General features: G+C 40.8%; 1 protein-coding gene across 1 annotated transcript in view; it reads right to left on the reverse strand.

Annotated features, from left to right (window-relative positions):
* Window positions 1–14,926, reverse strand: part of LOC124291443 (neuronal acetylcholine receptor subunit alpha-2-like) — a 54,482-nt gene extending 39,556 nt beyond the window's left edge. The window contains exon 1 of the mRNA XM_046728437.1: window positions 14,734–14,926. Coding sequence (XP_046584393.1) covers window positions 14,734–14,785 — 52 coding nt within the window. The 5' untranslated portion in view covers window positions 14,786–14,926. The remainder of the gene's footprint in view (window positions 1–14,733) is intronic.
* Window positions 14,927–15,191: the final 265 nt, after the last annotated feature.

The raw sequence follows: 15,191 nt of genomic DNA on the forward strand, positions 1-15,191 counted from the left end.
CTTACACTCACGCTATAGCTCACAGTGAAACATGGATATGTCACACTTACACCCACACTATAGCTCGGGGTGAAATGTGTCATACTCACACTATAGCTCACAGTGAAACATGGATATGTCACACTTACACCCACACTATAGCTCACAGTGAAACATGGATATGTCACACTTACACCCACACTATAGCTCACAGTGAAACATGGATATGTCACACTTACACCCACGCTATAGCTCACAGTGAAACATGGATATGTCACACTTACACCCACACTATAGCTCACAGTGAAACATGGATATGTCACACTTACACCCAAACTATAGCTCACAGTGAAACATGGATATGTCACACTTACACCCACACTATAGCTCACAGTGAAACATGGATATGTCACACTTACATTATAGCTCACAGTGAAACCATGTCACACTTACACTATAGCTCACAGTGAAACATGGATATGTCACACTTACACCCACGCTATAGCTCACAGTGAAACATGGATATGTCACACTTACACCCACACTATAGCTCACAGTGAAACATGGATATGTCACACTTACACCCACACTATAGCTCACAGTGAAACATGGATATGTCACACTTACACCCACACTATAGCTCACAGTGAAACATGGATATGTCACACTTACACCAACACTATAGCTCACAGTGAAACATGGATATGTCATACTAACACTCACAGTGAAACATGGATATGTCACACTATACTATAGCTCACAGTGAAACATGGATATGTCACACTTACACTTACATCACAGTGAAACATGGATATGTCACACTTACACCCACGCTATAGCTCACAGTGAAACATGGATATGTCACACTTACACCCACACTATAGCTCACAGTGAAACATGGATATGTCACACTTACACCCACACTATAGCTCACAGTGAAATATGTCATACTAACACTCACACTATAGCTCACAGTGAAACATGGATATGTCACACTGGACGCTATAGCTCACAGTGAAACATGGATATGTCACACTTACATCACGCTATAGCTCATCGTGAAACATGGATATGTCACACTTACATCCACACTATAGCTCACAGTGAAACATGGATATGTCACACTTACATCCACGCTATAGCTCACAGTGAAACATGGATATGTCACACTTACACCCACACTATAGCTCACAGTGACACTTAGTCATCCACACTATAGCTCACAGTGAAACATGGATTATGTCACACTTAGATCCACACTATAGCTCATAGTGAAACATGGATATGTCACACTTAGATCCACACTATAACTCATCAGTGAAACATGGATATGTCACACTTAGATCCACACTATAGCTCACAGTGAAACATGACATATGTCACACTGAGACCCACACTATATGCTCATCCACGCTATAGGGTGAAACATGATCATGTCTACTTAGATCCACACTATAGCTCACAGTGGAACATGGATATGTCACACTTAGATCACGCTATAGCTCACAGTGAAACATGGATATGTCATACTGACAACTATAGCTCACAGTGGAACAGATGACATCACACTTAGATCCACGTTAACTTAATTCACAGCTAAGCAAAGGATATGTCACATTCCACGTGGACGTTTCGTGAAACATAACATATGTCACACTTAGATCCACACTATAACTTATAGTGAAACAGGAACTATGTCACACTTAGATCCACGCTATAACTCATAGTCAAACAGGAACTATGTCACACTTAGATCATCGCTATAACTCATAAGTCAAACATGAAATATGGCACACTTAGATCCACGCTATAACTCATAGTGAAACATGATCTATGTCACACTTAGATCCACGCTATAACTCATAGTGAAACAGGAACTATGTCACACCTCCACTGACGTTTTAGCTCACGGTGAAACGAGTGGACCTGTTGTCACAACCAAGTCTTAGCATTAATGGTCGTATGACGTCAACAAGTTTGGTCAGTTTCATGATTCTGGCATACTATTGTCAAATAAGTCACTTAAGTATCAATAACCGAGGATATCGGTTGATGTAAAGTGGTTAAAGCGTTCACTCGCAGAAGACCGGGTTTGATTCCCCACATGGGTGCAATGTGTCAAGTCCAGTTCTGGTGTCCGGTGAAACAATAATAGAAACCAGTAAAATATTGCAGGAAGATATCAGTTGTCGTGGAGCAGTATCCATCGCTGTACTCCCACCGACGTTCTCCAACTCTTGGATACAACCTACACAACTCAGGAACTAACGGTTTAGTGTAGCGTGTAGCATCTGAAGGTCATCTGATCATCTGGTCACACCAAACAAGAACAGTACGTTTATATACATGTTTATTTCTTGAAGTTTCAGGCCACTGGCCCACAGATATTGGGTAAAATGACAATACTATGTACATACTGAATGAAAACGATACATAAAAAGGGTGACTCATGGATGGACATCGGGTTTGTGATGAAAGTTGTTTAAATGCGAAAAATACAAATTTTGATACAGATGAAAGTGCGCATTTACATTCAGAGGACATCAATTCAATAAATTTACTGTATGTAGGATTAGAATGATATTTATTCTTTAGGCATTTTACTTCTTAGATGTTTATAGGCACCACATACAAGCAAAAGTGATATTCAGTTTCAGTTTCATTAGTTCCAATACGTAGAACCGTAGGCACATAGTCGGTCTTCTTGTTCTATGTTGAGATATCGTCTTTTCTCAATCACGAAGGTGTGGCACGAGTATCGGAGTCTTGGTAGGGCTTGTCTAAATATACGTTTATCAACATGACGGAGATAATGTTCCTATAGTTAGAGATGACGTGAAAAGCGAGTAAGCATAAAGTTTAGACTTTGAGTTCATTGAAGTGTGCCAGGTTTGGAGAGTCTCTCACTCTCTGTTTGAATTCTGATAGAAATGCATCGACATGTCGACTTTATGACACATCCATACATATCCAAATCCATATTGGTAAAGTACATTTTTTAACGTTTTGCTGACATCATCCAGTTTTCGTAACATCTTGTAAGTCTGTTTAGGGAGTCTTTCGTTATCCATATGTAAGATTTTAATCCAGTATTTGACACATTTAAAAATACAGTTAGTGCATATTCTATATCTTCCGCACTCTCCTAGAACGGCATCATTAGTGGCTGAAGATGGTAAATATAAAATCCTGTTGAAATATTAAGTTTGAACTTTTATCAATAAATCGATGTTGCTGAATCCCCAACATTCTGCGCCGTACGTAAGAATCAGCAAGATCGGACTGTCAGAGAGTCTAGCTGTTGTTGAGGTAGGTAGACCGCCGGTTCTGTTATGTAGTTTATACATGAGTAGACGTGTCTTTTCTGCCTGGCTTGATAATACTTGTAACGTTTTAGTCTATATAAGTTTAGGTGTGAAGAAGAGTCCAAGATATTTGTAGCTTGAAACAGTCTGTATTTGTTGACAACTGTAATACCACGAAATATTCCTCCTCACTTTCAATATATTATTGTATTTATGTTCAATGGTGTGCATGGGCCGATGGCCTAAACACGAATACAATATCACTAACTATCCCTTTCTGAAAACAATAATCTTTGATTTTTTTTCAAATTTAGGCTCAATTCCCACTTATCACAGAACCTGCTTGCACAGTCGATTTGTTGCTGTAATCTCCCGACTTAATGTGCAGAATTAGCGATGTCATCAGCGTATAATAACGAGCAGATGTTAGGCGCTGCTTCTGTGATAAATATCCAAGGGCGTAGCTTCCATTAAGAAAAAAAGCCCAGGCTTACACATGATTGTTGCTAAAAAGGTTGGGCAAGCCCTCAATACTATCTAAATATAAAGCTTGGTAACCTATCGGGCTTACGTGAAAAATTGGCTTGCTACGCGCCTGATATCCCCCTGAACTGAAAATGGTTAAATTCTGTAATCAGCTTATTAATATAAACCGAGAACAATAACGGCCTCACCAGACATCCTTGATGGGTGCAGATCGAACATGAGAAGAAATGTGAACATTTTTTGTACGAAAACATTATTTTAACACATCCCTCTCACTGTAATAAAGAAGCTGTTCATCCAGGTATTGTAATCCTTCCTCATTCTGTCTCTCCACTGCCCCAACGTTTAAATGCCTCTCAAACAAGTTATCTAAAACAGCCATTGGACATTATTTGAAGCAGCAGTTATACACCAGGTACACAGCACGGCAGTCTGGCTGATCGAGTCTAGGGCAGGCAAACCTGTGGTATATATTGTGATAAACGTTCAATCTTATCAGCAAAGTCACAGAACCTGACCAACCAAAGCCTGTTACCAAACGAAGTGGGTGCCTACAAGTAAATGGGTAATGGCGCGACTCAAACCTGGGTCAACAAGGGCAAATAAACACGGAAATCTAAACTATCTAAACAGTTTCTGCCATTGATCTTCACCAGCAAATCCGAGTGTGTATCGAATGACAAAAGTGGAGACAAAAAGCATATGAATAAACTCAACAGGTCAGAAGTTGCCTCAAGTGTAATTATCGTCAAACAGAATATTCAAATTGTATAATCAAGAGCTTTACCTAACATGATTCTATCACTGCTAGTTCGATAGACATGATCAGACACAGCAAATTGAGGGTATTACAGAGAAACATTGTGAGAGGAACCAGCAACGACTACATCGACAGCTGAACGTAGTGAACCGGACTCGAATCCTAGCTGGTGATTAGGGAGGGGAGAAGGTGATTGTCTACAGCAGGGAGCAGACTATTGTCATCACTCAGCCTCGGGGAAAGGTCAAGGATGAGGTTGACTAGGAGGCTGTGTTATATAATGCTTAATGGCCCCCAAGATGGTAGATAATTCGGCTTTTCTTGCTGACGGCTGGGATTCTCTGGACAATCAACTCCATATCTGTCAGTACAGACATATCTCTCTGTCTGTATGTACCTAGTTCTTTGGCACCTACTTCTAATTACAGGGTAGATGCCACTGCAGCTCATACAGAGCCATCAGTTTGCGGACATAGCTTCTTTGAAAGAGCAATAGCGTAACAACAGGTTACACGATGAAGAACTAAATGAAATGCAAATAGAAGCGACAAAATTTTCTATTTATCCATCAGACATTTCTGCTAAAAGCTGAGACGATTCTACAATTCCCACTGTATCATGATCACGTGGTTAAGAAAGACTATAAATATGTATATCTGACACCTTTATTCCTCTCTATATCACACCTTCATTCACCTCTATAGAATGTCTCCTTACCTCTCTATATCACACCTTCATTCACCTCTATAGAATGTTTCCTTACCTCTCTATATCACACCTTCATTCACCTCTATAGAATGTTTCCTTACCTCTCTATATCACACCTTCATTCACCTCTATAGAATGTTTCCTTACCTCTCTATATCACACCTTCATTTACCTCTATAGAATGTCTCCTTACCTCTCTATATCACACCTTCATTCACCTCTATAGAATGTTTCCTTACCTCTCTATATCACACCTTCATTCACCTCTATAGAATGTTTCCTTACCTCTCTATATCACACCTTCATTCACCTCTATAGAATGTTTCCTTACCTCTCTATATCACACCTTCATTCACACCTCTATAGAATATCTCCTTACCTCTCTATATCAAACCCTCATTCACCTCTATAGAATGTTTCCTTACCTCTCTATATCACACCTTCATTTACCTCTATAGAATGTCTCCTTACCTCTCTATATCACACCTTCATTCACACCTCTATAGAATGTTTCCTTACCTCTCTATGTCACACCTTCATTCACCTCTATAGAATGTTTCCTTACCTCTCTATGTCACACCTTCATTCACCTCTATAGAATGTTTGCTTACCTCTCTATATCACACCTTCATTCACCTCTATAGAATGTCTCCTTACCTCTCTATATCACACCTTCATTCACCTCTATAGAATGTTTCCTTACCTCTCTATATCACACCTTCATTCACCTCTATAGAATGTTTGCTTACCTCTCTATATCACACCTTCATTCACCACTATAGAATGTTTCCTTACCTCTCTATATCACACCTTCATTCACCTCTATAGAATGTCTCCTTACCTCTCTATATCAAACCTTCATTCACCTCTATAGAATGTTTCCTTACCTCTCTATATCACACCTTCATTCACCTCTATAGAATGTTTCCTTACCTTCTCTATATCACACCTTCATTCACCTCTATAGAATGTTTCCTTAACCTCTCTATATCACACCTTCATTCACCTCTATAGAATGTTTCCTTACCTCTCTATATCACACCTTCATTCACCTCTATAGAATGTCTCCTTACCTCTCTATATCACACCTTCATTCACCTCTATAGAATGTCTCCTTACCTCTCTATATCACACCTTCATTCACCTCTATAGAATGTTTCCTTACCTCTCTATATCACACCTTCATTCACCTCTATAGAATGTTTCCTTACCTCTCTATATCACACCTTCATTCACCTCTATAGAATGTTTCCTTACCTCTCTATATCACACCTTCATTCACCTCTATAGAATGTCTCCTTACCTCTCTATATCACACCTTCATTCACCTCTATAGAATGTTTCCTTACCTCTCTATATCACACCTTCATTCACCTCTATAGAATGTTTCCTTACCTCTCTATATCACACCTTCATTCACCTCTATAGAATGTTTCCTTACCTCTCTATATCACACCTTCATTCACCTCTATAGAATGTTTCCCTTACCTCTCTATATCACACCTTCATTCACCTCTATAGAATGTTTCCTTACCTCTCTATATCACACCTTCATTCACCTCTATAGAATGTCTCCTTACCTCTCTATATCACACCTTCATTCACCTCTATAGAATGTCTCCTTACCTCTCTATATCACACCTTCATTCACCTCTATAGAATGTCTCCTTACCTCTCTATATCACATCTTCATTCACCTCTATAGAATGTTTGCTTACCTCTATATCACACCTTCATTCACCACTATAGAATGTTTCCTTACCTCTCTATATCACACCTTCATTCACCTCTATAGAATATCTCCCTACCTCCTCTCTATATATCAAACCCCTCATTCACCTCTATAGAATGTTTCCTTACCTCTCTATATCACACCTTCATTTACCTCTATAGAATGTCTCCTTACCTCTCTATATCACACCTTCATTCACCTCTATAGAATGTCTCCTTACCTCTCTATATCACACCTTCATTCACCTCTATAGAATGTCTCCTTACCTCTCTATATCACACCTTCATTCACCTCTATAGAATGTCTCCTTTACCTCTCTATATATCACACCTTCATTCACCTCTATAGAACGTTTCCTTACTCTCTATATCACACCTTCATTCACCTCTATAGAATGTCTCCTTACCTCTCTATATCACACCTTCATTCACCTCTGTGGAATGTCTCCTTTCACCTCTATATCACACCTTCATTCACCTCTATAGAATGTTTCCTTACCTCTCTATATCACACCTTCATTCACCTCTATAGAATGTTTCCTTACCTCTCTATATCACACCTTCATTCACATCTATAGAATGTCTACTTACCTCTCTATATCACACCTCCATTCACCTCTATAGAATGTTTCCTTACCTCTCTATATCACACTCTTCTCGATATAATACCTTCACTCTTCTCAGTATAATACCTTCGCTCATCTCAATATAATACCTTCACTCTTCTCAATATAATACCTTCACTCTTCTCAATATAATACCTTCATTCTTCTCAATATAATACCTTCACTCTTCTCAATATAATACCTTCATTCTCCTCAGTATATAATACCTTCACTCTTCTCAATATAATACCTTCATTCTTCTCTCAATATAATACCTTCACTCTTCCCAAATATAATACCTTCACCTCTTCCTCAATATAATACCTTCACTCTTCTCAATATAATGCCATCATTCTTCCTCGATATAATACCTTCACTCTTCTCAATATAATACCCTCATTCTTCATAATACCTTCACTCTTCTCAATATAATACCTTCACTCTTCTCAATATAATACCTTCACTCTTCTCGATATAATACCTTCACTCTTCTCAGTATAATACCTTCATTCTTCTCAGTATAATACCTTCACTTCTTCTCAGTATAATACCTTCATATCCTTCCTCAATAATAATACCTTCACTCTTCTCAATATAATACCTCTCACTCTTCTCAATATAATACCCTCATTCTTCTCAGTATAACACCTTCATTCTTCTCTTTATAATACCTTCACTTTTCACTCAATAATAATACCCTCTCATTTAGGATAACTTCATTCTTCTCTGTATAAAATATATTTGTGTAGATCTCTATATGATATTTAAATTCATCTCTGTATAATATTTTGTATCTGTCTGTAGGAACCACCATTACACGTATGAGTCTGTGACAACTAGCTAGTGCTCTGTTAGCATGGTCCGAGTAGACAGATCGACACCCCAAATAGCTAGTGCTCTGTTAGCATGGTCCGAGTAGACAGATCGACATCCCAAATAGCTAGTGCTCTGTTAGCATGGTCCGAGTAGACAGATCGACATCCCAAATAGCTAGTGCTCTGTTAGCATGGTCCGAGTAGACAGATCGACATCCCAAATAGCTAGTGCTCTGTTAGCATGGTCCGAGTAGACAGATCGACACCCCAAATAGCTAGTGCTCTGTTAGCATGGTCCGAGTAGACAGATCGACATCCCAAATAGCTAGTGCTCTGTTAGCATGGTCCGAGTAGACAGATCGACATCCCAAATAGCTAGTGCTCTGTTAGCATGGTCCGAGTAGACAGATCGACATCCCAAATAGCTAGTGCTCTGTTAGCATGGTCCGAGTAGACAGATCGACATCCCAAAACTCCACAGTATTTAATGACAAGAAAATGACGCCAAATCCAATTTCACTCAATAAGTTATTTTGTCTGTTATGAAATTGATATATTAAACCCAATACTAAACAATATTCTCTAATTTTGTTGATTTCGCCAAAGCGAGATTTCCTCTGGTAATCAGAATGTGATGACCAAATATCTTGTTTTATAAGACTAGAATCCAGCCCGCGTTTGCGAAAACATACCATGGCCAAATGTCTCTTGATATGTGCCATGTTATCATATATTGTATACGCTTTAAAGAAATAGGTATATAGTCGGAAACAAGTTAAAAGGTCCAACATATTAACAGATATTAGTATCTAGAAATATTTGCATGACAATAATGAAACTGACACATTACAATCGCTAATGAAGTATGACCGACAAGGGCCTTGAAACACCACAGGTGTAAGACATGAAATTTCAAAGTTGACGTTTCTGGAACATTGTCACGATTGGTCAAATATTCATTTACTCCACGAGACACTCATAGGTTTCCCAATGGCGATTTGATGGAGACTGTCCTTCTCTTGCAACGCTTGACCAAGTTCAAACAACGTGGTCGGCGGCCTGCGACGATGACGCACACGTCTATCGTGTCCCAAACGTATTTCATGAGGCGTAGTTTTGGGCTCTTTGCTGGCCATTCTATCGTTCTAGTTCTCCAAGATAAACACTGACGATTGTTGTGGCCTAAACCACTGAACTCGAACCACCCTGTGCAAACTGGGCATCATCTGTTGCTTGTTTGTTTGGTGTTTAACGCCACACTCAACAATATTCCAGTTATATGGGAGCAGTCTGTAAATAATCGAATCTGGACAAGACAATCTAGTGATCAACAACATGAGCATCGATCTACACAATTAGGATACGATGTGCCAATCAAGTTTGCGAGCCTGACCACCCGATCCCGTTAGTCGCCTCTTACAACAAGCATGGGTTGCTGAAGACCAATTCTAACCCGGATCTTCACTGGTCAAACTGGACATCAGTTGGTGTCCGTAACTTGTCCATATAATACTGTCCATCGACTCTTTTACTTTACAGAAGAGGTGGGGTTCGCTCTGCCGCGGTGACGCCATCCCGCACCAAAACCACACCAGGTGTCAGGCTGACCTTGACTTGAAGTTCATGTCGACATTGCCAGACAGAACCAAACAAGGGCCAAGTAATCAGAAAACACGTGACCGGCAACGACTACTCCAGTGTCGCCAGTGTGTATACCACGGAAGACAGATGAGCAGCATTGAGACGATTTCTAATTGTCTGACCCATAACTCAAATAGCGAGATGAAAGTTGGCAGCAATTCGATCTGAAATAGCCCTGATGCGGATCAGTCGATCCTGCTCTGTTGTCGCTGATCTGGGACGCCCTGTGAAATAGTCAACAGTTGTAACGTATTCCACAGTCTTCTGATCACAAGCTGTGAAACATTGAACGTACTGCACACTGCACCTAACATCTGGTAGATTCCGGCATTCTAATATCCTGTAGGTGCTCCTCGTGTTTCAGATGGTGCAACGCCAGTTCAAACACAGTCAATGAATGAAATCAAGTCAATCAATACTGTTCGAAGGAGAATCAATAACACTGACAGAAATAATGGTTCTCGAGTTTAGTCGACCTTCGCTGAAAGTGTCAAACTAAGGACTACCCTGTGTGGCTCTGCTGTTGCGGCAGGCTATAGGTAGGTATTTGAGGTCAAAACTTACTTTGGTTCATAATCATAATCATGATGATTCCCTTCATTTTCAGAGTATATTTACACATTATGCATTCAATATGAAGCGCGCCTGCCCATACATGTTACGCTATCCATACACGCGGTGTTGTCCATTTGTCTCTATGTACCATGTAAACACATATATACAAGTGTGACATATACAGAATGTGGTCACTATACCCCACTGATCAATATACCCCCACTGTCCCTGCAATATACCCCACTGATCAATATACCCCCACTGTCCCTGCACTATACCCCACTGATCAATATACCCCCACTGTCCCTGCACTATACCCCACTGATCAATATACCCCCACTGTCCCTGCACTATACCCCACTGATCAATATACCCCCACTGTCCTTGCACTGTACCCCACTGATCAATATACCCCCACTGTATCTGCACTATACCCCACTGATCAATATACCCCCACTGTCCCTGCATCTCTAACGTCCATGTTATGAATATAAACACAGTTTGACACAGTGAATATCGAGACACGAACAGTACACCAATCTCCGGCCTGAACCCGCCAAATGGCATTACTGGGGGCTGAGACGGCACGGATTGAACCTGATACTTCTGATACCTCTGGGCTGAAGTGAAACATAATGACGATACGATAGTGTAGGACACAAGCAGGATATCGGATCAGGAACACATCCCAGCAACATGTAATCCCATCCTGATGGACAGTCTACATGGGGATCACGCCTGTAGGTACCGCCAGCAGTGCTATCACGCTCAACCCTGCTGCATTTTAAATGTAATAATCAATCATGTTAATTGTAGGAGCTGTGGACACACCAGAATAATACCGTACTAAATCACCATCTTTCCACGAACATTAAACAGTGCTGATTCCTATACCATTATTCAACACATAGTCATGTTCAATTCTGTAACACTACCCAAAACATTGTCTTGTGCCATGTCAATCTTGTAATTCAACACAAAAGATCGTTTGATGCCAAGTCCCACCCAGTAACACTTAACACAACGTTGGTTGATGCCAAGTCCCACCCAGTAACACTTAACACAACGTTGGTTGATGCCACCCACCCAGTAACATTAACACAACGTTGTTTGATGCCAAGTCCCACCCAGTAACACTTAACACAACGTTGTTTGATGCCAAGTCCCACCCAGTAACACGTAACACAACGTTGTTTGATGCCTAGTCCCACCCAGTAACACTTAACACAACGTTGGTTGATGCCAAGTCCCACCCAGTAACACTTAACACAACATTGTTTGATGCCAAGTCCCACCCAGTAACACTTAACACAACGTTGTTTGATGCCAAGTCCCACCCAGTAACACTTAACACAACGTTGTTTGATGCCAAGTCCCACCCAGTAACACTTAACACAACGTTGGTTGATGCCAAGTCCCACCCAGTAACACTTAACACAACATTGGCTGATGCCAAGTCCCACCCAGTAACACTTAACACCACATTGTTTGATGCCAAGTCCCACCCAGTTACACGTAACACAACATTGGTTGATGCCAAGTCCCACCCAGTTACACTTAACACAACATTGTTTGATGCCAAGTCCCACCCAGTAACACTTAACACCACATTGTTTGATGCCAAGTCCCACCCAGTAACACTTAACACCACGTTGTTTGATGCCAAGTCCCACCCAGTAACACTTAACACAACGTTGTTTGATGCCAAGTCCCACCCAGTAACACTTAACACAACGTTGGTTGATGCCAAGTCCCACCCAGTAACACAATATTGTTTCATGCCGTGCTCCATTCTGTAACATAGTTTGTCGTTGCTTCGTGATTTGTACTTCATACTCATGTCCTATCCTTTAACATCACACATGGCATTGTGTTCTGTGTTTTAATCCACACTGCTTCATGTAATAGCTTCTACGTCTTACATAGTTTCCCAAGATAGCACTCTAGCTTAACATCGACACATCTTGATGAGGTATTTTATTCACTTCACAAATTTCAAAAGTCTCAAAATCAGCAATTAAACAGTCAACGTCGGTAATACATTTTTGTTGATCTCCATCAATGACAGACTGTTTAACTTTCAAATTGCTGGTAGTCCCATATTTATCGTGATATATATGTTTAAGCATGCACAAATACAACAGAGGATTTAGCCGAAGCACAGACATTCAAATCATTCGAACTGTTGCCCCTAGGTGCTGTTAACTATCCCAACCTGTCTGATGTGCGTCGTGTGAAGTTATGGGAATATTGTAGGTGAGGTGAGGTGTGGTGAGGTGAAATTGGGTCTAACGTCGTGCTTGAGAATATTTCACTCATATACTAGCCCAGACTTAAGCTGGTTTTATAGTGCTAGCCCACTGAGATACCATGCCCAGACACATTATACTGACTCCATTAATGCCGAGCGCCAGGCAGGGACCAACAAGTACCATATTTTAACGTCTTTTGGTATGACGCGGTCGGGGATCGAACCCGCGACGCTCTAACCACTACACCACGGAGGTGGTCATGTGAGGATTTAACTGTGTTAGTAAATCTTAATCAAAATCTTATTTAAATATACAGCATCACACATGACCTCAACAGGTGTTTTCATGAAACGTCCCTTCCTTTTGGTTCATGTAATGCAGAATCAACTGATGTTTTGCCTCTAAGTTACTTCTTTTTTGTGTTTCTGGGGGTTTTGTCTTTGCAAAACATAGTGTCTGTGTGTCTGTGTCTGTGTGTGTGTATGTTAGTGTTAGTGTTGTTGTTATTGGATATTTATATAGCGCACTGGATATTTATATAGCCACGCACTAGTGTATGCTCAAGGTGTGTGTGTGTGTGTGTGTGTGTGTGTGTGTGTGTGTGTGTGTGTGTGTGTGTGTGTGTGTGTGTGTGTGTGCGTGCGTGTGACGGATGTTGTTGGAAAGGGGATGATTTTACTTTATGAATATTGAGCCAAATCCATTTCTTCAGACGTCCCTTTTTGTTCAACCTTTACATTGGACATCTAATGAAGCACGGCATGTTGAGTCACTGTATGGATGTGTTAAGGAAACCACACTACTGAACTGTGTGGTAGTATTGGTAGGGGCATTCATTCCAATTACACTAGCATCCCATGCTGCTTCACAAGGAAAGTACAGCCAAACACAACACCATATTGTTATCATGCAAAAGCCGTGTTGCATAATGTTTATGTACATATTGGTATGGAAAGCAGAAATTCCGGAGAGAACTGCCGCGTGAGAACTGATCGATTGTGGCAGTCTCGTGTTGTAATGATCTACACAGCCTCCGTGAGGAGAAGCCCACCAAGTCCGTAGTCCGATAGACAATGTATTGGGCGCCTACTGCTCATCACAGACAATAACACTGATTAGGGCAGCATGGGGAAAAGTGCACCGTAGGAAAACCTGGCATGCCACGGACGGTTATGGTCCATACATGGGAATGTTGTTGCATCACAGAAACGTCAATGTTATAACCTACTGTCAGCTTTATAGCCGTGTATGGTGTTTTGACTACAGCAGCAACGACACATTGTCGACAATGATCACCATCATCATCATCATCATCATATTGTCATCATTATGATTATCACATAGGTAGGCAACAACTTGCACCCATCTCTCCCATCAACATCAGTGTTGTTATGGGTTCAAGTGACTTTGGGAATGGATATGATCGTTCTATGGCGATGGTGATGATAAGGAACAGGAGGAGATGTCTGGTCGTTTCCTTATCACCACTTTTTATATATCCTCGAATTGTTCCATTATGTACTCAGATCCATAACCTGTTGCCACCTTTAGTCACAGGTAGTAACATCAAGTAACCCACAACATCGACTTATGCCTAACAAAATGTTTCTACAATCACATGCACACTTCAGTACGGGCAGGTTCGGGAGTCATCAAGATTACTTCACAAGTTAATAGTTCCACAGTGAAGACAGTACAGCCATCCGTGGTACACTTAGACATAGTACTGGTGGCATAGCTGACCTACATAAGTACGTACTCTACTACTTTGGAGACTGACCTTTCAGAGCACTCTGACCTACCTCAAGATGGACTTAAGGCCTGTGGAAAGATATACTTTAAAACAAAACAATCATAGAGGTGATGAAATGTGCAGTTGAGGAAATGAGGGCCTACCTGAAATGCATAACATCCCTTGAAGAACGATGAGGAGTCTAACGTGCAGCATGTTGCTTTAATAACTATGTGCACATTCCAAGATGAAAGTCCCACAACTGCGAACAGTCGGTCACACTCGCGAGCGTCGTGGCTTGTCTAATTGAATGTTGGCAAGCAGGAGGTCGCCGCACGGGGAAAGACGAGGATGAAGCTCGTTATCCGCCAATCGCTAGCGCAGACGACAAGAGCTCTCGTGGCGAGCGAGCTCTCACAGCAGACGTCAAAATTTGACGAATTTCATCTTCTAATCGGTTAATACAAATGCATCAATGCAAGGACTGGATGAAAGTTAACGGAATGGAACCAGGCTTCCCATTTAGGCTAAATGGAGACGAACTGGGTTTACAGCGAAGCTGGATTATATTTAGTTTTACCATCGAGAGATGATTTCCTAGCTGGCTCAGTATATGTGTGAT

This window comes from Haliotis rubra, unplaced genomic scaffold, assembly GCF_003918875.1.
Source record: "Haliotis rubra isolate DU_JTF1 unplaced genomic scaffold, ASM391887v1 Scf491, whole genome shotgun sequence".
NCBI classification, from domain to species: Eukaryota; Metazoa; Mollusca; class Gastropoda; order Lepetellida; family Haliotidae; genus Haliotis; species Haliotis rubra.